We start from the raw sequence: 21,818 nt of genomic DNA, 5'->3' as shown, positions 1-21,818 counted from the left end.
GCCTGAGATCGGAACCCAAACTTTATACCATTACATCCGCAAAGTGTTCAGCAAGTTATCAAAAGATGCAGAGTTGGAGTGCTGAGGGCAGGGGCGGAGTCGGAGCACCGAGTGCAGGGGCGGAGTCGGAACACCGAGTGCAGGGGCAGAGTCGGAGCACCGAGTGCAGGGGCGGAGTCGGAACACCGAGTGCAGGGGCGGAGTCGGAGCACCGAGTGCAGGGGCGGAGTCGGAACACCGAGTGCAGGGGCGGAGTCGGAACACCGAGGGCAGGCGCGGATTTGGAGCATTGAGGGCAGAACTGGTAAAGGTGACAGCTGCAGAATCTATAGCGCCCTGTCAGAATTTCCCCCTTTAGTGTGACTACTTCATAGTCCCCCAGACTCTCCTCATCACGGAGGTGTGTAATAAGAGCGCTCCATTACCCCGACCCTCCCACCGTGGAGACGGCTCAGTCTAACCATCAGAGAAAACCTAAATGTACATCCGAGTTGTATCTCAGTGAAAGCGACACTATAAGAAAATGAGGAGACTCCAGGATGAAATTACCCGGTGTCAAACACAACTCAGGTGACGAGTCGGCTAATAGAGGACGAAGCTCTGCCAAAGGGAAATGTGTGCTACGCCTTCAAGGCCTGAGACAACCGAAAAGAGACAAGTCACTGAGTGCACCTAAGTCCGTCTTGGGTGCACATTGCTTAGATTTTCGTGGCTTATGACTTGAGTTGTTCAGAAATCTACAACAACCAGGGAATCCGCCTGCGGGAGCGGTGACGGCGGCCGTGTGGATCATCACTACTTTCTCTGAGACACCTGATTGTGATAATTATGGAGATTAGGAAAAGCAGGACTCAGGAGGGACAAGGGTCATAGAGGGACGAGGTCACCCCAAGGCTCAGCCACGATGCAGCGGGCTCCCTGTGTACCATGTCCTGCACTCGCAGGCTATATCTATGGTGATCACAGATCTGGTCCATGTGATCCTTGCACTGGAGGCTTCATGTAACATCTGGGCCGGGAGAGCAGCTGGAACGGGCGACTGACACTTGGCCAAACATCACACGACTTCTGAAAGATTACAGCCTCGTCTCCGGCTGCTCCGAGCCGTGTTGTGGGATTTTCCAGGGAGATCGCAGATGTTGATGGAGTTATGGCGGGAAGGTCAGAGCCGGCGCTCAGTGCAGATCCTCTATCCCTGCAAAGGAACAAACTAAAAAAGCTCCTTACCTGCAGGATGACCCAATGTCCTTCCCGGGCCGCCAGATCCAGCGCCTGTTCAGCCACAACTTCCTGTCCCTGACCCAGAGACACGTTATGTAGGTTCTGATTATCAAACGTGTAACCGAGCTTCCTCCCTGTACAAAACAGAAATTCCATCATAATACTGAGAGACCTGAACTATGTACATGCATCCTGTATTATACCCCAGAGCTGCACTCACTATTCTGCTGCTGGTGCAGTCACTGTGTACATACATGACAATACTTATCCTGTACTGATCCTGAGTTACATCCTGTATTATACCCCAGAGCTGCACTCACTATTCTGCTGCTGGTGCAGTCACTGTACATACATGACATTACTTATCCTGTACTGATCCTGAGTTACATCCTGTATTATACCCCAGAGCTGCACTCACTATTCTGCTGCTGGTGCAGTCACTGTGTACATACATGACATTACTTATCCTGTACTGATCCTGAGTTACATCCTGTATTATACCCCAGAGCTGCACTCACTATTCTGCTGCTGGTGCAGTCACTGTGTACATACATGACATTACTTATCCTGTACTGATCCTGAGTTACATCCTGTATTATACCACAGAGCTGCACTCACTATTCTGCTGCTGGTGCAGTCACTATGTACATACATGACATTACTTATCCTGTACTGATCCTGAGTTACATCCTGTATTATACCCCAGAGCTGCACTCACTATTCTGCTGCTGGTGCAGTCACTGTGTACATACATGACATTACTTATCCTGTACTGATCCTGAGTTACATCCTGTATTATACCCCAGAGCTGTACTCACTATTCTGCTGCTGGTGCAGTCACTGTGTACATACATGACATTACTTATCCTGTACTGATCCTGAGTTACATCCTGTATTATACCCCAGAGCTGCACTCACTATTCTGCTGCTGGTGCAGTCACTGTGTACATACATGACATTACTTATCCTGTACTGATCCTGAGTTACATCCTGTATTATACTCCAGAGCTGCACTCACTATTCTGCTGCTGGTGCAGTCACTGTGTACATACATGACATTACTTATCCTGTACTGATCCTGAGTTACATCCTGTATTATACCCCAGAGCTGCACTCACTATTCTGCACTGTGTACATACATGACATTACTTATCCTGTACTGATCCTGAGTTACATCCTGTATTATATCCCAGAGCTGCACTCACTATTCTGCTGCTGGTGCAGTCACTGTGTACATACATGACATTACTTATCCTGTACTGATCCTGAGTTACATCCTGTATTATATCCCAGAGCTGCACTCACTATTCTGCTGCTGGTGCAGTCACTGTGTACATACATGACATTACTTATCCTGTACTGATCCTGAGTTACATCCTGTATTATACCCCAGAGCTGCTCTCACTATTCTGCTGCTGGTGCAGTCACTGTGTACATACATGACATTACTTATCTTGTACTGATCCTGAGTTACATCCTGTATTATACCCCAGAGCTGCGCTCACTATTCTGCTGCTGGTGCAGTCACTGGGTACATACATGACATTACTTATCCTGTACTGATCCTGAGTTACATCCTGTATTATACCCCAGAGCTGCACTCACTATTCTGCTGCTGGTGCAGTCACTGTGTACATACATGACATTACTTATCCTGTACTGATCCTGAGTTACATCCTGTATTATACCCCAGAGCGGCACTCACTATTCTGCTGCTGGTGCAGTCACTGTGTACATACATGACATTACTTATCCTGTACTGATCCTGAGTTACATCCTGTATTATACCCCAGAGCTGCACTCACTATTCTGCTGCAGGTGCAGTCACTGTGTACATACATGACATTACTTATCCTGTACTGATCCTGAGTTACATCCTGTATTATACTCCAGAGCTGCACTCACTATTCTGCTGCTGGTGCAGTCACTGTGTACATACATGACATTACTTATCCTGTACTGATCCTGAGTTACATCCTGTATTATACCCCAGAGCTGCACTCACTATTCTGCACTGTGTACATACATGACATTACTTATCCTGTACTGATCCTGAGTTACATCCTGTATTATACCCCAGAGCTGCACTCACTATTCTGCTGCTGGTGCAGTCACTGTGTACATACATGACATTACTAATCCTGTACTGATCCTGAGTTACATCCTGTATTATACCACAGAGCTGCACTCACTATTCTGCTGCTGGTGCAGTCACTATGTACATACATGACATTACTTATCCTGTACTGATCCTGAGTTACATCCTGTATTATACCCCAGAGCTGCACTCACTATTCTGCTGCTGGTGCAGTCACTGTGTACATACATGACATTACTTATCCTGTACTGATCCTGAGTTACATCCTGTATTATATCCCAGAGCTGCACTCACTATTCTGCTGCTGGTGCAGTCACTGTGTACATACATGACATTACTTATCCTGTACTGATCCTGAGTTACATCCTGTATTATATCCCAGAGCTGCACTCACTATTCTGCTGCTGGTGCAGTCACTGTGTACATACATGCCATTACTTATCCTGTACTGATCCTGAGTTACATCCTGTATTATACCCCAGAGCTGCTCTCACTATTCTGCTGCTGGTGCAGTCACTGTGTACATACATGACATTACTTATCTTGTACTGATCCTGAGTTACATCCTGTATTATACCCCAGAGCTGCACTCACTATTCTGCTGCTGGTGCAGTCACTGTGTACATACATGACATTACTTATCCTGTACTGATCCTGAGTTACATCCTGTATTATACCCCAGAGCTGCACTCACTATTCTGCTGCTGGTGCAGTCACTGTGTACATACATGACATTACTTATCCTGTACTGATCCTGAGTTACATCCTGTATTATACCCCAGAGCTGCACTCACTATTCTGCTGCAGGTGCAGTCACTGTGTACATACATGACATTACTTATCCTGTACTGATCCTGAGTTACATCCTGTATTATACCACAGAGCTGCACTCACTATTCTGCTGCTGGTGCAGTCACTATGTACATACATGACATTACTTATCCTGTACTGATCCTGAGTTACATCCTGTATTATACCCCAGAGCTGCACTCACTATTCTGCTGCTGGTGCAGTCACTGTGTACATACATGACATTACTTATCCTGTACTGATCCTGAGTTACATCCTGTATTATACCCCAGAGCTGCATTCACTATTCTGCTGCTGGTGCAGTCACTGTACATACATGACATTACTTATCCTGTACTGATCCTGAGTTGCATCCTGTATTATATCCCAGAGCTGCACTCACTATTCTGCTGCTGGTGCAGTCACTGTGTACATACATGCCATTACTTATCCTGTACTGATCCTGAGTTACATCCTGTATTATACCCCAGAGCTGCTCTCACTATTCTGCTGCTGGTGCAGTCACTGTGTACATACATGACATTACTTATCTTGTACTGATCCTGAGTTACATCCTGTATTATACCCCAGAGCTGCACTCACTATTCTGCTGCTGGTGCAGTCACTGTGTACATACATGACATTACTTACCCTGTACTGATCCTGAGTTACATCCTGTATTATACTCCAGAGCTGCACTCACTATTCTGTTGCTGGTGCAGTCACTGTGTAGATACATGACATTACTTATCCTGTACTGATCCGGAGTTACATCCTGTATTATACTCCAGAGCAGCACTCACTATTCTGCTGCTGGTGCAGTCACTGTGTACATACATGACATTACTTATCCTGTACTGATCCTGAGTTACATCCTGTATTATACCCCAGAGCTGCACTCACTATTCTGCTGCTGGTGCAGTCACTGTGTACATACATGACATTACTTATCCTGTACTGATCCTGAGTTACATCCTGTATTATATCCCAGAGCTGCACTCACTATTCTGCTGCTGGTGCAGTCACTGTGTACATACATGACATTACTTATCCTGTACTGATCCTGAGTTACATCCTGTATTATACTCCAGAGCTGCACTCACTATTCTGCTGCTGGGGCAGTCACTGTGTACATACATGACATTACTTATCCTGTACTGATCCTGAGTTACATCCTGTATTATACTCCAGAGCTGCACTCACTATTCTGCTGCTGGTGCAGTCACTGTGTACATACATGACATTACTTATCCTGTACTGATCCTGAGTTACATCCTGTATTATACCCCAGAGCTGCACTCACTATTCTGCTGCTGGTGCAGTCACTGTGTACATACATGACATTACTTATCCTGTACTGATCCTGAGTTACATCCTGTATTATACCCCAGAGCTGCACTCACTATTCTGCTGCTGGTGCAGTCACTGTGTACATACATGACAATACTTATCCTGTACTGATCCTGAGCTACATCCTGTATTATACTCCAGAGCTGCACTCACTATTCTGCTGCTGGTGCAGTCACTGTGTACATACATGACATTACTTATCCTGTACTGATCCTGAGTTACATCATGTATTATACCCCAGAGCTGCACTCACTATTCTGCTGCTGGTGGAGTCACTATGTATACATGACATTACTTATCCTGTACTGATCCTGAGTTACATCCAGTATTATACTCCAGAGCTGCACTCACTATTCTGCTGCTGGTGCAGTCACTGTGTACATACATGACATTACTTATCCTGTACTGATCCTGAGTTACATCCTGCATTATACCCCAGAGCTGCACTCACTATTCTGCTGCTGGTGCAGTCACTGTGTACATACATGACATTACTTATCCTGTACTGATCCTGAGTAACATCCTGTATTATACTCCAGAGCTGCACTCACTATTCTGCTGCTGGTGCAGTCACTGTGTACATACATGACATTACTTATCCTGTACTGATCCTGAGTTACATCCTGTATTATACCCCAGAGCTGCACTCACTATTCTGCTGCTGGTGCAGTCACTGTGTACATACATGACATTACTTATCCTGTACTGATCCTGAGTTACGTCCTGTATTATACCCCAGAGCTGCACTCACTATTCTGCTGCTGGTGCAGTCACTGTGTACATACATGACATTACTTATCCTGTACTGATCCTGAGTTACATCCTGTATTATACCCCAGAGCTGCACTCACTATTCTGCTGCTGGTGCAGTCACTGTGTACATGCATGACATTACTTATCCTGTACTGATCCTGAGTTACATCCTGTATTATACCCCAGAGCTGCACTCACTATTCTGCTGCTGGTGCAGTCACTGTGTACATACATGACATTACTTATCCTGTACTGATCCTGAGTTACATCCTGTATTATACCCCAGAGCTGCACTCACTATTCTGCTGCTGGTGCAGTCACTGTGTACATGCATGACATTACTTATCCTGTACTGATCCTGAGTTACATCCTGTATTATACCCCAGAGCTGCACTCACTATTCTGCTGCTGGTGGAGTCACTGTGTACATACATGACATTACTTATCCTGTACTGATCCTGAGTTACATCCAGTATTATACTCCAGAGCTGCACTCACTATTCTGCTGCTGGTGCAGTCACTGTGTACATACATGACATTACTTATCCTGTACTGATCCTGAGTTACATCCTGTATTATACCCCAGAGCTGCACTCACTATTCTGCTGCTGGTGCAGTCACTGTGTACATACATGACATTACTTATCCTGTACTGATCCTGAGTTACGTCCTGTATTATACCCCAGAGCTGCACTCACTATTCTGCTGCTGGTGCAGTCACTGTGTACATACATGACATTACTTATCCTGTACTGATCCTGAGTTACATCCTGTATTATACTCCAGAGATGCACTCACTATTCTGCTGCTGGTGCAGTCACTGTGTACATACATGACATTACTTATCCTGTACTGATCCTGAGTTACATCCTGTATTATACCCCAGAGCTGCACTCACTATTCTGCTGGTGCAGTCACTGTGTACATACATGACATTACTTATCCTGTACTGATCCTGAGTTACATCCTGTATTATACTCCAGAGCTGCACTCACTGTTCTGCTGCTGGTGCAGTCACTGTACATACATGACATTACTTATCCTGTACTGATCCTGAGTTACATCCTGTATTATACCCCAGAGCTGCACTCACTATTCTGCTGCTGGTGCAGTCACTGTGTACATACATGACATTACTTATCCTGTACTGATCCTGAGTTACATCCTGTATTATACCCCAGAGCTGCACTCACTATTCTGCTGCTGGTGCAGTCACTGTGTACATACATGACATTACTTATCCTGTACTGATCCTGAGTTACATCCTGTATAATACCCCAGAGCTGCACTCACTATTCTGCTGCTGGTGCAGTCACTGTACATACATGACATTACTTATCCTGTACTGATCCTGAGTTACATCCTGTATTATACCCCAGAGCTGCACTCACTATTCTGCTGCTGCTGGTGGAGTCATAGTTACCTTGTTTTTCGACATCTTTCAGGGGGTCCACACCGGGGGATAAGATGAAGAACATGGGTGTGCTTGGCCCGGACTCCTCGTAGGATGTGGCAAAGTCGAGGGATCGGCCCACAACATATTTGCTACCTAACTTTTCCTCCACAAAGTCCCTGAGAGAAGAAACATTTTACTAGTTGGTGACAGATTTGTGTTTGATGCCACCATAGGAGGTGCACTACAACTACCAGGATGCAGGACAGCAGGGGGGGGGGGGGCTTCAGAAGATCAATGTAGGATGTGATCACTGTGAATGTAAGATGAAGGCTCCGGCAGATCTTTCTCGCTGCCTGGGAAGGTCCAGCTGCGCTCAGGATGGGGCGGCCTCTCTGCTGCGTCCTCTGCTGCGGGCCTCCCTGTCTCAGCTGCAGCGCAGATGAGACTCTCCCTCTCTGGAGTAATTATTTCCTATGTTACATGGGAGCTCAGGAGGCTGTATAGTGGTGTGCACACAGTCCTAGGTGACCTGGGGGTGGTGTCCTCACCTCACGGCGTAGGTCATGCGGTCGGGGCGCAGCGCCCTCATCATGCACAGTCTCTGCAGCGCCGTCTTGCTCTTCCACTCCTGAGGAAACTTCTCCTTCTCCGGACATTCAGACTCCACAAACTTCTTCCAGCGTTTGGCGGAACCTTCTATGTCTCGATCCAAATTGCGGAACTCGTCCATGGATGAAAGAGCCTGCGGAGAAGACCAGATATGGACAGAGGTGAAGGACCCGCTCATCCTGAGCCTCCTGTTACATGCACAGTATAGACTGACACGGAGACGGGGCAGTATAGTAGAATGTATAGAAGAAAAGCCGGTGACATCTGGTGTCTGTATAATACTGAAAGGAGGAGAGAAATACGAGAGAGAAGAGGATCAGAGAGAAGACGATGAGAACATTAGGCACAGACGCTGTTATCAGAGTCTCCTGCCACAGGCCATTCTACAGAAACGAGAGCTGCAGCTGTGAGACAGCGCTGCATGGGCTTCATCCACAATAACTCTTGGAGGGCAGACAAGAGACGGGAGAGCGGGCACCTCCAGGGCACCCACACGAGACCATCCATCCTGATAAACCAGGGACATTACTCATAGATCCAGGAGCCGGGACTCCGTCTTTACAAAATTAACATTTATAATTATACTAATGGGCCGGAAGGCCTCGGTGGTGTTACCAGAGCCCCTCATGCTGTAGCTTCACAGGCTGTTACTCTGTCTTCCCACCCTTCTGCTCCCTCAGCACTTCCCTCCTCCCTCTGCCTGCTATAATCTCACACAGTTGGAGGGGGGAAGTTCACCCGCACAATGTAACAGCCTATGAAGCTGCAGCACAGAGGGAGTCTGTGCTGCAGGTGGTGGTGCTGAGAGGGCGTGCAGGTACTCCGTGTGCTGAGAGGGCGTGCAGATACTCCGTGTGCTGCAGGTGGTGGTGCTGAGAGGGTGTGCAGGTACTCCGTGTGCTGAGAGGGAGTGCAGATAACTCCGTGTGCTGCAGGTGGTGGTGCTGAGGGGGCGTGCAGATACTCCGTGTGCTGAAGGGGCGTGCAGATACTCCGTGTGCTGCAGGTGGTGGTGCTGAGGGGGCGTGCAGATACTCCGTGTGCTGAGGGGGCGTGCAGATACTCCGTGTGCTGAGGGGGCGTGCAGATACTCCGTGTGCTGAGAGGGCGTGCAGGTACTCCGTGTGCTGCAGGTGGTGGTGCTGAGGGGGCGTGCAAATACTCCGTGTGCTGCAGGTGGTGGTGCTGAGGGGGCGTGCAAATACTCCGTGTGCTGCAGGTGGTGGTGCTGAGGGGGCGTGCAGATACTCCGTGTGCTGAAGGGGCGTGCAGATACTCCGTGTGCTGAGGGGGCGTGCAGATACTCCGTGTGCTGCAGGTGGTGGTGCTGAGGGGGCGTGCAGATACTCCGTGTGCTGAGGGGGCGTGCAGATACTCCGTGTGCTGAGGGGGCGTGCAGATACTCTGTGTGCTGCAGGTGGTGGTGCTGAGGGGGCGTGCAAATACTCCGTGTGCTGAGAGGGCGTGCAGGTACTCCGTGTGCTGCAGGTGGTGATGCTGAGGGGGCGTGCAGATACTCTGTGTGCTGCAGGTGGTGGTGCTGAGGGGGTGTGCAGATACTCCGTGTGCTGAGGGGGCGTGCAGATACTCCGTGTGCTGAGGGGGCGTGCAGATACTCTGTGTGCTGCAGGTGGTGGTGCTGAGGGGGCGTGCAAATACTCCGTGTGCTGAGAGGGCGTGCAGGTACTCCGTGTGCTGCAGGTGGTGATGCTGAGGGGGCGTGCAGATACTCCGTGTGCTGAGGGGGCGTGCAGATACTCCGTGTGCTGAGGGGGCGTGCAGATACTCTGTGTGCTGCAGGTGGTGGTGCTGAGGGGGCGTGCAGATACTCCGTGTGCTGAGGGGGCGTGCAGATACTCCGTGTGCTGAGAGGGCGTGCAGATACTCTGTGTGCTGCAGGTGGTGGTGCTGAGGGGGCGTGCAGATACTCTGTGTGCTGCAGGTGGTGGTGCTGAGGGGGCGTGCAGATACTCCGTGTGCTGAGAGGGCGTGCAGGTACTCCGTGTGCTGCAGGTGGTGGTGCTGGTCTTGGCTAGAGGAGATGTGCAGCTGCAGGAAGGCTCCGGGTGCAGGGGCCCAGCATGAACCTGACGCTATATGCACGGGAACCGCAGCACATTGCACCCTCCTCCACAGTCACAACACCTACTGCTGGCACAGAAACCACTACAGTGTAGGAAAGGGTTACGCTGCTTCCTGTGCCGTCACATTGCTATACCCTCTATATACTGCCGCCAGCCTGGTAACCACAGCCCCGGGCAGCTCCTATTCCTGGATACAAGTCAGACTATTCCCAGGAATGGGGGTCACGTGGCCGGTGTCGTCCCCGTTTCCATGACCTTGAGGGGGGAGGATGACAGAACATGCGCAGTACAGATACCAGGCAGCAGCAGGGGGCGCCATGTGCCATGGGAGCACTTACCTTGATGCCACCCCATGACTGGTTGGAGAGGAAATCCACAGGACTGGTGAGGCCGGGTTGGGCCGGGTACCGCAGGAGAAAGTCCAGCTCCGTCGTATTGATCTCTTTACTCATCAGCAGGATCTGAGGGGAGAGGAGACCCCGGGTGATCAGGCTGCTGGGGTCAGGGGTCAGTGACTGGGGGTCAGTGACTTACCTGGAAAGCCACCTGTGCCGTGTATGTCAGCTTGTCGCACTCAAACAGCCCCCTGGTGGTGTACTGGAAGACGGAGAACGTGATGCTGTCGATGAGGTTGGTCACTCGCTGCTTCAGGACCTCGTCTGCCGGAGCCTTCTGCACGGCCTGCTGGAAAACCACGCTGAACGCCTGCGAGCCACACAACAAGCCACGTTACACGTGTATCCATGTGCATTACATGCGCCTTGTTATATAGAGGCTGAGATCTCACTATTGTCATTTCACACCAGGGCATTGGCTAATAAGAATGTATGATGTACGTGTGATGGCACCTCAGGTATGTACCTACTCCAGCGGTTGGTAAGTCCAGAAAGTGGCCAGGAAGTCTGCACCACAGTATCTGCTACAACCACACAATCTGCAGCCTGAAGATTGATTTTCATTCCGTCTTTACAACAAACTGGAAAGTGAGATCCTCTCGGTGTAGCAGACGGGATGGGACAGTGCTGACATCTAGTGGTCAGCTCCAAACTACAATCATTCAATCATTTGTTAAAAAAAACATTTCTGTGGACCCCAGGAGAAGACAACCCCAGCGAGTCAGAGATCTGCTGCAGAGGGTCTTGAGATCTACTTGGTCCCCACAAGTCATGGAGTGACAATGCAGTATCATGTACGGGTCCAGCACCGACCCATAACCAGGACCCCTCAGCTGTATAAGATTCAGGAGGTTCTGACCTTCAGGGAGAACTGGTACATGGGGTGGATCTTGTTGAGGTCGTTCATGATGAAGTAGAGCAGGGAGGCTCGGGCGGCGGCGGGGCGGTAGTGCTCCCGGGCTTCGTTCAGTTTGGCTTCAGTCACTTTGGCTTCCTGGACCTGGAGGAACAAGTGTGATGTAAGGACAGGAGGAATCAGCCGCTCCGTGTCCTATGTTTACATGGTGCCGGAGAGAAGATTGGTGCAGGAATCCCTCCAATCCACTATTGATTGCTCATCCTGAGGATAGGTCATCAATAGTTATCCCTGGAGAACCCCCAATATTACTGTATATTACTCACCTTCTCTTCAATTTCTGCCGCTGTCTTCTTGGTGATTTCCAGGTTCTCCACAAGTTCTATGTCCCCGAGGAAATTGCCAGAAGCGGATGATAGACGGGACAGCAGGTTGTCCTCCAGGGTCTTCAGGGTGATCTTGAATCCGTTCTGCTGCTTGGTCAGGTTTGACTGGAAGATAAAATTAAAAAAAAAACAGGGAAGAAAATGTGTAAGACTCTGTAAATACACCAGAGATCACGTGATCAGACATTCATTCATTCTTTACAGCAGACTGGAAAGCGAGATCTTCATGTACCGGAACAGGATGTGACAGTGCTGACATCTAGTGGTGAACATTAAAACTACAATCATTTTAAGTGGTTGATTTTATCTTTGTGACCGGCTCAGACTCTTTCTGGTGACATTTATGACCACAGCGGCTGAAGCTGGGATACAGTATATTGTATATTGCTGTTGGAGGGGACACTGCCCCCATCAGGCTCAGAGAGTGACTGCACACATCTTCTACATGTCACGTCAGGTAAGACGAGGATTTCCCTCTGATATCCGAGGCTTTTCCGCTGAAGCTTCTCACTTGCTGAAACTTCTGAGCAGAAGAAGAACAAAGAAGTGCGATACAATCTGCAGAGATGTGGAGAGCGGAGACCAAGTCCTAATCTCAACATCTTCCTGGCTGATTGCAGCCGCGGCCATCGTCTGGAGGTGTTTGTATTGAAATAGGGAGAGATAATTCCAATTTATCTTCCTCCGGAGCTCCTGATTACTGCAGATAAGAAACTTCTCTGACAAAGGAAAATTATCCGGAGCTGCAGTTACTCCGGCTGTCCCAGGGGAGCGACTTCACCCCCCACACATCCAGTGTACTAGAAAGGACCGGCTTCTTATTTAGTATTTTAAAGGGATATTCCACAAAGTTTCCTCACTAAGCAGCATGGATGAGGCAGTATGACCTACACTTCTCTATGAGATCTGCCATACTAGCTCCTACACTGATGCAACATACTGCTGACAGGTCTCCTCCCGCTCAGCCTCAATTATGGAGGTATCCACCTCGTGTACCGTGGTGGAGCTATAGTGGACCTCAGACTGCCAGGTGTGCACGTACCATGGTGTGGTGGAGGTATGGTGGATCTCATACGGCTGGGTGTACACGTACCATAGTGTGGTGGAGCTATAGTGGATCTCAGACAGCCGGGTGTACATGTACCATAGTGTGGTGGAGCTATAGTGGATCTCATACGGCTGGGTGTACACGTACCATAGTGTGGTGGAGCTATAGTGGACCTCAGACAGCCGGGTGTACATGTACCATAGTGTGGTGGAGCTATAGTGGATCTCAGACTGCTGGGTGTGCATGTACCATAGTGTGGTGGAGCTATAGTGGATCTCAGACTGCTGGGTGTGCATGTACCATAGTGTGGTGGAGCTATAGTGGACCTCAGACTGCCGGGTGTACATGTACCATAGTGTGGTGGAGCTATAGTGGATCTCAGACTGCTGGGTGTGCATGTACCATAGTGTGGTGGAGCTATAGTGGACCTCAGACTGCCGAGTGTGCATGTACAGTGGTGTGGTGGAGCTATAGTGGATCTCAGACTGCTGGGTGTGCATGTACCATAGTGTGGTGGATCTATAGTGGATCTCAGACTGCTGGGTGTGCATGTACCATAGTGTGGTGGAGCTATAGTGGACCTCAGACTGCCGGGTGTGCATGTACCATTGTGTGGTGGATCTATAGTGGACTTCAGACTGCTGGGTGTGCATGTACCATAGTGTGGTGGATCTATAGTGGACTTCAGACTGCTGGGTGTGCATGTACCATAGTGTGGTGGATCTATAGCGGATCTCAGACTGCTGGGTGTGCATGTACCATAGTGTGGTGGATCTATAGTGGACCTCAGACTGCTGGGTGTGCATGTACCATAGTGTGGTGGAGCTATAGTGGATCTCAGACGGCTGGGTGTGCATGTACCATAGGTCCGTGGACCTCGGACTGTCTGGTGTCTGGTTCCGGTCCTCCTTACCTTCAGCTCCTCCAGGTCGGGCCGCTCCATGCTCACTACGGCCGCCAGCAGCTGGTCCTCCAGTCCGTCCCGGGTGACGGTGAAGTTGATGAGGGTGCACTGCGCCTGCATCTCCGGCTGGTAGTGGGGGTTGGCGAGTTTCGTGTGCAGAATCAGGCGGAAATTGGGACTATATTCACACTCCTTGTCCCCGATCTTAATGTATCTGGAAGAAGAGGAGAGGAATCCGGGGATGGGGAAAAGGTTACACAATGTCTGCACAATGTTATCATGACTGTGAGCAGGGACTCGCTGCTCTGGTGGTGAGTGGAGTAGAAGACATGATGTAGGTATGTGGAGTGTGGAGGAGAGGTTAGAGGGGACACGTGTGACAGCCTGCGGGTGCTGCGCTCTGCATGTGACACCCTCGGGTGCTGCGCTCTGCATGTGACAGCCTGCGGGTGCCGCGCTCTGCATGTGACAGCCTGCGGTTGCTGCGCTCTGCATGTGACAGCCTGTGGGCGCCGCGCTCTGCATGTGACACCCTCGGGTGCTGCGCTCTGCATAAGACAGCCTGCGGGTGCTGCGCTCTGCATGTGACAGCCTGCGGGTGCTGCGCTCTGCATGTGACAGCCTGCGGGTGCTGCGCTCTGCATGTGACAGCCTGCGGGTGCTGCGCTCTGCATGTGACAGCCTGCGGGTGCTGCGCTCTGCATGTGACAGCCTGCGGTTGCTGCGCTCTGCATGTGACAGCCTGCGGGTGCTGCGCTCTGCATGTGACAGCCTGTGGGCGATGCGCTCTGCATGTGACACCCTGTGGGCGATGCGCTCTGCATGTGACACCCTTGGGCGCTGCGCTCTGCATGTGACACCCTTGGGCGCTGCGCTCTGCATGTGACACCCTTGGGCGCTGCGCTCTGCATGTGACAGCCTGCGGGTGCTGCGCTCTGCATGTGACAGCCTGCGGGTGCTGCGCTCTGCATGTGACAGCCTGCGGGTGCTGCGCTCTGCATGTGACAGCCTGTGGGCGCTGCGCTCTGCATGTGACACCCTTGGGCGCTGCGCTCTGCATGTGACACCCTTGGGCGCTGCGCTCTGCATGTGACAGCCTGCGGGTGCTGCGCTCTGCATGTGACAGCCTGCGGGTGCTGCGCTCTGCATGTGACAGCCTGCGGGTGCTGCGCTCTGCATGTGACAGCCTGCGGGTGCTGCGCTCTGCATGTGACAGCCTGCGGGTGCTGCGCTCTGCATGTGACAGCCTGCGGGTGCTGCGCTCTGCATGTGACAGCCTGCGGGTGCTGCGCTCTGCATGTGACAGCCTGCGGGTGCTGCGCTCTGCATGTGACACCCTCGGGCGCTGCACTCTCGCTCCCCACCACTTCGGGTGCCGCTGTCTCTTCTGCTGCCAATGTTTCATTGCATTTGGAGCCAAGACTCAGGATTTAGCAGCTTTTATGGAAGAGAAAGAGCGAAATGAGAAGCGTTTATTCTACATAACAACCGGAGCAGAGGAGAGGAGAAAAGAAGAGGGAGGGAGGAGAGGAGGAGAGGAGAAAAGAAGAGGGAGGGAGGAGAGGAGAAAAGAAGAGGAAGGGAGGATGGGAGGAAGAGAGAGGAGAGGAGAAAAGAAGAGGGAGGGAGGAGAGGAGGAGAGGGTAGGAAAGAGGAGGATGGGAGGAAGAGAGAGGAGAGGAAGAGAAGGAGAAGAGGGGGGAGGAAGAGAGGATGGGAGAGGGGAGGAGGATAGGGGAGGAAAAAAGGAGGAGGGAGGAAGAGAGAAGGAGGGGAGAAAAGAAGAGGAAGGCAGGAGAGAAGAGGGGAGGGGAGAGAAGAGGGGAGAGGAGGAGAAGGGGAGGGGAGAAAAGAAGTGGAAGGGAGGGGAGAGTAGGGAAGGAGAGGGGAGCCGAGAGGAGGGGAGAAAAAAAGAGGAAGGGAGGGGAGAGGTGGAGGGAGGAGAGAAGAGGATGGGGGAGGAGAGAAGAAGAGGAGGAGAGAAAAGGGGAGGGGAGGAAAAGGGGAGGGGAGAAAAGAAAAGGAGGGTAGAGGAGTGGGGAGGAGTAGGGGAGGGGAGGAAAAGGGGAGGGGAGAAAAAAGGAGGAGAGAGGAGGGGGATGGAAGAGGAGGGAGGCGAGAGAAGGAGACAGGAGGAGGAAAAGAAGAGGAAGGGAAGGGAGAGGAGAGGAAGGGAGGGGAGAGGAAGGGAGGGGAGAGAAAGGGAGGGGAGAGAAAGGGAGGGGAGAGAAAGGGAGGGAAGAGGAAGGGAGGGGAGAGAAAGGGAGGGGAGAGAAAGGGAGGGAAGAGGAAGGGAGGGAAGAGGAAGGGAGGGAAGAGGAAGGAGGGGAGAGGAGGAGGCAGAAGAGGAGGAAGAAAGGAGAGGAGGGGAGAGTTGGGGAGAGGAAGGAAGGAGAGGAGTGAAGGGGAGAGGAGAGGAGGGCAAGGGAGAAGAAAGGAAGGGGAGGAAAGGAAGGGAGAGGAGGGGAGAAGAGGAGAGGAGGGAGGGGAGGGTGGAGGGAGGAGAGGAGAGGAGGTGGAGGGAGGAGAGGAGAGGAGGGGAGGAAGAGAGGGAGGAGGGGGGAGGAAGAGAGGAGAGAAGAGGAGGGGAGGAGAGAAGAGGAGGGGGAGGAGAGAAGAAGGGGGGAGGAGAGAAGAAGAGGAGGGGGAAAAGGGGAGGGAGGAAAAGGGGAGAAAAGAAAAGGAGGGTAGATGAGGGGGGGGGGAGAGATGGGGGGGTGGGGAGAAGAGGGGAGAAAAGGGAGGGGAGGAAAAGGGGAGGGAGAAAGAAAAGGTGGAGAGATGAGGGGGAGGAAGAGAGGAGGGAGAGATTAGGGGAGGCAAGGCGAGAGGAGGAGATGAGGAGGGAGAAGAGAAGGAGAAGGAAGGGGAGAGGAAGGGAGGGGAGAGAAATAGGCAGAAGAGGAGGAAGAAAGGAGAGGAGAGGAGGGGAGGGGAGAGGAAGGAAGGAGAGAAGGGGAGGGGAGAGGAGAGGGACGAGAGGAGGGCAAGGGAGAAGAAGAAAGGAAGGGGAGGAAAGGAAGGAAGAGGAGGGGAGAAGAGGAGAGGAGAGGAAGGGAGGGGAGAGGTGGAGGGAGGAGAAGAGAGGAGAGGAGGGGAGGAAAGAGAGGAGAGGAGGGGAGGAGAGAAGAAGAGGAGGGGAGAAAGGAGGGGAGAGGAGAAAAGGGGAGGGAGGAAAAGGGGAGAAAAGAGAGGAGGGTAGTTGAGGGGGGAGGAAGAGATGGGGGCGTAGGGGAGAAGAGGGGAGGGGAGAAAAGGGGAGGGGAGGAAAACGGAGGGGAGAAAAGAAAAGGAGGAGAGATGAGGGGGGGGGAGAGAGGAGGGGAGGCAAGGCGAGAGGAGGAGATGGGGAGGGAAGAAAAGAAGAGGAATGGAAGGGAGAGGAAGGGAGGGGAGAGGAAGGGAGGGAGAGAGAAAGGGAGGGGAGAGGAAGAGGCAGAAGAGGAGGAAGAAAGGAGAGGAGGGGAGAGTTGAGGAGAGGAAGGAAGGAGAGGAGAGAAGGGAGGGAGAAGGAGGAGAGGAGGGCAAGGGAGAAGAAAGGAAGGGGGGAAAGGAAGGGAGAGGAGGGGAGAAGTGGAGAGGAAGGGTGGGGAGAGGTGGAGGAGAAGAGAGGAGAGGAGGGGGAGGAAGAGAGGAGAGGGGAGGAGAGAAGAGGGGGGAGGAGAGAAGAAGAGGGAGGGAGAAAAGGGAGGGAGAAAAGAGGAGGGGAGAAAAGAAAAGGAGGGTAGAGGAGGGGGGAGGGAAGAGATGGGGGTTGTAGGGGAAGAAAGGGGAGGGGAGAAAAGAAAAGAGAGGAGAGAGGAGGAGGGGAGGAAGAGAGGAGGGGAGGCGAGGCAAGAGGAGGAGACGGGGAAGGGAAGAAAGAAGAGGAAGGGAAGGGAGAGGAAGGGAGGGGAGAGAAAGGGAGGGGAGAGAAAGGGAGGGGAGAGAAAGGGAGGGGAGAGGAAGGGAGGGAGAGAAAGGGAGGGGAGAGAAAGGGAGGGGAGAGGAAGAGGCAGAAGAGGAGGAAGAAAGGAGAGGAGAGGAAGGAAGGAGAGAGAGCGAAGGGAGGGGAGAGGAGAGGGTGGAGAGGAGGGCAGGGAGAAGAAAGGAAGGGGAGGAAAGGAAGGGAGAGGAGGGAGAGAAGGGAGAGGAAGGAGGGAGAGAGTGGTTGAGGAGAAGAGAGGAGAGGAGGGGAGGAAGAGAGGAGAGGAGGGGGGAGGAGAGAGGAGAGGGGAGGAGAGAAGAGGAGAGGGGAGGAGAGAAGAGTAGGGGGAGGAGAGAGAAGAGGAGGGAGAAAAGGGAGGGGAGGAAAGGGGAGGGGAAAAAAGAAAAGAAGGGTAGAGGAGGGGGGAGGAAGAAGAGATGGGGGAGTAGGGGAGAAGAGGGATGGAAGGAAAGGGGAGGGGAGAAAAGAAAAGGAGGGGAGAGGAAGAGGAAGAGTGGAGGGGAGTAGGGGAGGAGAGACGGGAGGAAGAAAAAAAGAGGAAGGAAGGAGAGAGGAAGGGAGGGGAGAGAAAGGAGGGGATAGGAAGGAGGGGAGAGAAAGGGAGAGAGAGGAGGAAGAAAGGAGAGGAGGGAAGAGTTGAGGAGAGGAAGGAAGGAGGGGAGAGGAGAGAAGGGAGGGGAGAGGAGAGGGAGGAGAGGAGGGCAAGGGAGAAGAAAGGAAGGGGAGGAAAGGAAGGGAGAGGAGGGAGAAGAGGAGAGAGGAGGAGGAAGGGAGAGGAAGGGAGAGGAGGAGGCGCCACTTATTAGCTCCAGCACATCCTCCTGAGGAGAGGAGAGGAGGGGGAGGAAAAGAGGAGGTGGGAGCAATAGAGGAGGAGGGAGGAAAAGAGGGGAGGAGAGAAGGGGAAAGGAGGGGAGGGGAAAGGAGGGGAGAAGGAGGGAAGACGAGAGAAGGAGAAGAGGAGGGGAGAAAAGAAGAGGAAGGGAGGGGAGAGGAAGGGAGGAGAGAGGAGGGAAAATGACGGGAGAGGTGGGGAAAGGAGACAAGAGGAAGGGGAAGGAGGGGGAAGGAGAGGTGAGAGGAGAGGAGGTGAGAGGAGGGGAGAAAGAAGAGGAAGGGAGGGGCGAGAAGGAGGGAGTAGAAGAGGGGAGAGGAGGAGGGGAGAGGTAGGGGGAGGAAGAGAGTAGGGGAAGGAAGAGAGGAGGTGGGGAGCAAGAGAGGAGGGGGGAGGAAGAGAGGAGGGGGAGAAAGAGAGGAGGGGTGAGAAAGAGAGGAGGGGGAGGAAGAGAGGAGGGGGAGGAAGAGAGGAGGGGGAGGAAGAGAGGAGGGGGAGGAAGAGAGGAGGGGAGGATGAGAGGAGGGGGAGGAAGAGAGGAGGGGGAGGAAGAGAGGAGGGGAAGGAAGAGAGGAGGGGGAAGGAAGAGAGGAGGGGGAGGAAGAGAGGAGGGAGATGAGGGCGGAGGAAGAGAGGAGGGAGATGAGGGGGGAGGAAGAGAGGAGGGGAGATGAGGGCGGAGGAAGAGAGGAGGGTGATGAGGGCGGATGAAGAGAGGAGGGAAGAGAAAGGGGGAAGGAAGAGAGGAAGGGGGAGGAAGAGAGGAGGGAGATGAGGGGGGTGGAAGAGAAAATGTGAGAGGAGGGGAGAGGAGGTGGGAGGAAGAGGAGAGGGAGAAGAGTGGGAGAGGAGGAGGGGAGAAGAGGAGGAGAAGAGAGGAGGGGAGATGAGGGAGGGGAGACGAGGGAAAGTCAGAGGAGAAGAGGAGGGGAGGAGAGAGGAGGAAGGAAGCAGAGAGGAGGAAAATAGGGGAGAGAGGAGGAGGGGAGGAAGAGAGGAGGGGAGAGAGAGCAGCGGAGAGGATGCGAGAGAAGAGGGAGAGGAGAAGAGGGGAAGGGCAAGGAGGGGAGGGGGGAGGCGAGAGGAGGAGAGAAAACAATAGGAAGGGAGGGCAGAGAAGGGATGGCAGAGGAAGGGAGGGGAGAGGTGGAGGAAGGGAGGGGACACAAGATAGAGGGGGAGGGGAAAGGAGAGGAAGAGAGAGGAGGGGAGAGGAAGAGAGAGGAGGGGAGAGGAAGAGGGGAGAGGAAGGGAGAGGAGCGGAGGGGAGAGGAGAGGAAGAGGGGAGAGGAGGGGAGGGGAGAGTAGAGCAAGGGAGGGGAAGCGAGAGGAAGGAAGAGGAGGGGAGCGGAGGAGAGAGGAGGGAGAGAGTAGAGGAAGGGAGGGGAAGGGAGAGCAGAGGGGAGAAAAGGGAGGCGAGAGGAGGAGAGAAAACAATAGGAGGAGGGCAGAGGAAGGGATGGCAGAGGAAGGGAGGGGAGAGGTGGAGGAAGGGAGGGGACAGGAAGGGAGAAGGGGGGAGAAGGGGGAGAGGAGAGGAGAGAAGAGAGAGGAGGGAGAGGAAGAGGGGAGAGGAGAGGAAGAGGGGAGAGGAGGGGAGAGTAGAGCAAGGGAGGGGAAGGGGAGGAAGAGAGAGGAGGGAGGGGAGCGGAGGAGAGAGGAGGGGGAGAGTAGAGGAAGGGAGGGGAAGGGGAGAGCAGAGGGAGAAGAGGGGAGAGTAGAGGAAGGGTGGAGAGTAGAGGAGGAGAGAGGAAGCGAGAGTAGGGGAGCGGAAGGCAGAAGAGGGGAAAGGGAAGGGAGAGGAAGAGAAGAGGAGAGGAAGGAAGAAGGAGGAAGGGATAGGAGAGGAAGGGAGAGGAGGGAAAGGAGAGAGGAAGTGGGAGAGTAGAGGAAGGGAGGGGAAAGGGAAAGAAGGGAGATGGGAGGAAGAGGGGAGAGTAAAGGAAGAGGAGAGGAGAGGAAGGGAGAGGAGGAGGCGCCACTTATCAGCTCCAGCACATCCTCCCTGAGGGAGAGGAGACTGTACAGGGGGATACAATCTCTTACTCTCTGTTATCAGCCATTACACCCGGGGAGAGGAGACTGTACAGGGGGGATACAATCTATTACTCTCTGTTTATCAGCCATTACACCCCGGGGAGAGGAGACTGTACAGGGGGATACAATCTATTACTCTCTGTTATCAGCCATTACACCCCGGGGAGAGGAGACTGTACAGGGGGGGGATACAATCTATTACTCTCTGTTATCAGCCATTACACCCCGGGGAGAGGAGACTGTACAGGGGGGGATACAATCTATTACTCTCTGTTATCAGCCATTACATCCCGGGGAGAGGAGACTGTACAGGGGGGATACAATCTATTACTCTCTGTTATCAGCCATTACACCCCGGGGAGAGAGACTGTACAGGGGGGATACATCTATTACTCTCTGTTATCAGCCATTACACCCCCCCGGGGAGAGGAGACTGTACAGGGGGATACAATCTATTACTCTCTGTTATCAGCCATTACACCCCGGGGAGAGGAGACTGTACAGGGGGATACAATCTATTACTCTCTGTTATCAGCCATTACACCCCGGGGAGAGGAGACTGTACAGGGGGGGATACAATCTATTACTCTCTGTTATCAGCCATTACACCCCGGGGAGAGGAGACTGTACAGGGGGGGATACAATCTATTACTCTCTGTTATCAGCCATTACATCCCGGGGAGAGGAGACTGTACAGGGGGGGATACAATCTATTACTCTCTGTTATCAGCCATTACACCCCGGGGAGAGGAGACTGTACAGGGGGGATACAATCTATTACTCTCTGTTATCAGCCATTACATCCCGGGGAGAGGAGACTGTACAGGGGGGGATACAATCTATTACTCTCTGTTATCAGCCATTACACCCCGGGGAGAGGAGACTGTACAGGGGGGATACAATCTATTACTCTCTGTTATCAGCCATTACACCCCGGGGAGAGGAGACTGTACAGGGGGGATACAATCTATTACTCTCTGTTATCAGCCATTACACCCCGGGGAGAGGAGACTGTACAGGGGGGGGATACAATCTATTACTCTCTGTTATCAGCATTACACCCCGGGGAGAGGAGACTGTACAGGGGGGGGGATACAATCTATTACTCTCTGTTATCAGCCATTACATC

At 52.5% G+C, this 21,818-nt stretch overlaps 1 protein-coding gene across 1 annotated transcript in view; it reads right to left on the bottom strand.

Moving 5' to 3' along the window:
• Positions 1 to 21,818, bottom strand: part of DNAH9 (dynein axonemal heavy chain 9) — a 233,304-nt gene that overhangs the window by 7,677 nt on the left and 203,809 nt on the right. The window contains exons 52-59 of the mRNA XM_072113597.1: positions 13,899 to 14,348; positions 11,878 to 12,042; positions 11,555 to 11,695; positions 10,835 to 11,005; positions 10,639 to 10,761; positions 8,156 to 8,349; positions 7,635 to 7,783; positions 1,228 to 1,355 (exon numbers count right to left, since the gene is read on the bottom strand). Of these exons, the coding sequence (XP_071969698.1) occupies positions 1,228 to 1,355; positions 7,635 to 7,783; positions 8,156 to 8,349; positions 10,639 to 10,761; positions 10,835 to 11,005; positions 11,555 to 11,695; positions 11,878 to 12,042; positions 13,899 to 14,348 (1,521 nt within the window). The remainder of the gene's footprint in view (positions 1 to 1,227; positions 1,356 to 7,634; positions 7,784 to 8,155; positions 8,350 to 10,638; positions 10,762 to 10,834; positions 11,006 to 11,554; positions 11,696 to 11,877; positions 12,043 to 13,898; positions 14,349 to 21,818) is intronic.

This window comes from Engystomops pustulosus, chromosome 6, assembly GCF_040894005.1.
Source record: "Engystomops pustulosus chromosome 6, aEngPut4.maternal, whole genome shotgun sequence".
Taxonomy (NCBI): domain Eukaryota; kingdom Metazoa; phylum Chordata; class Amphibia; order Anura; family Leptodactylidae; genus Engystomops; species Engystomops pustulosus.
Note: the sequence above shows the minus strand (reverse complement) of the source record. Positions and strands in the feature narration are given on the sequence as shown.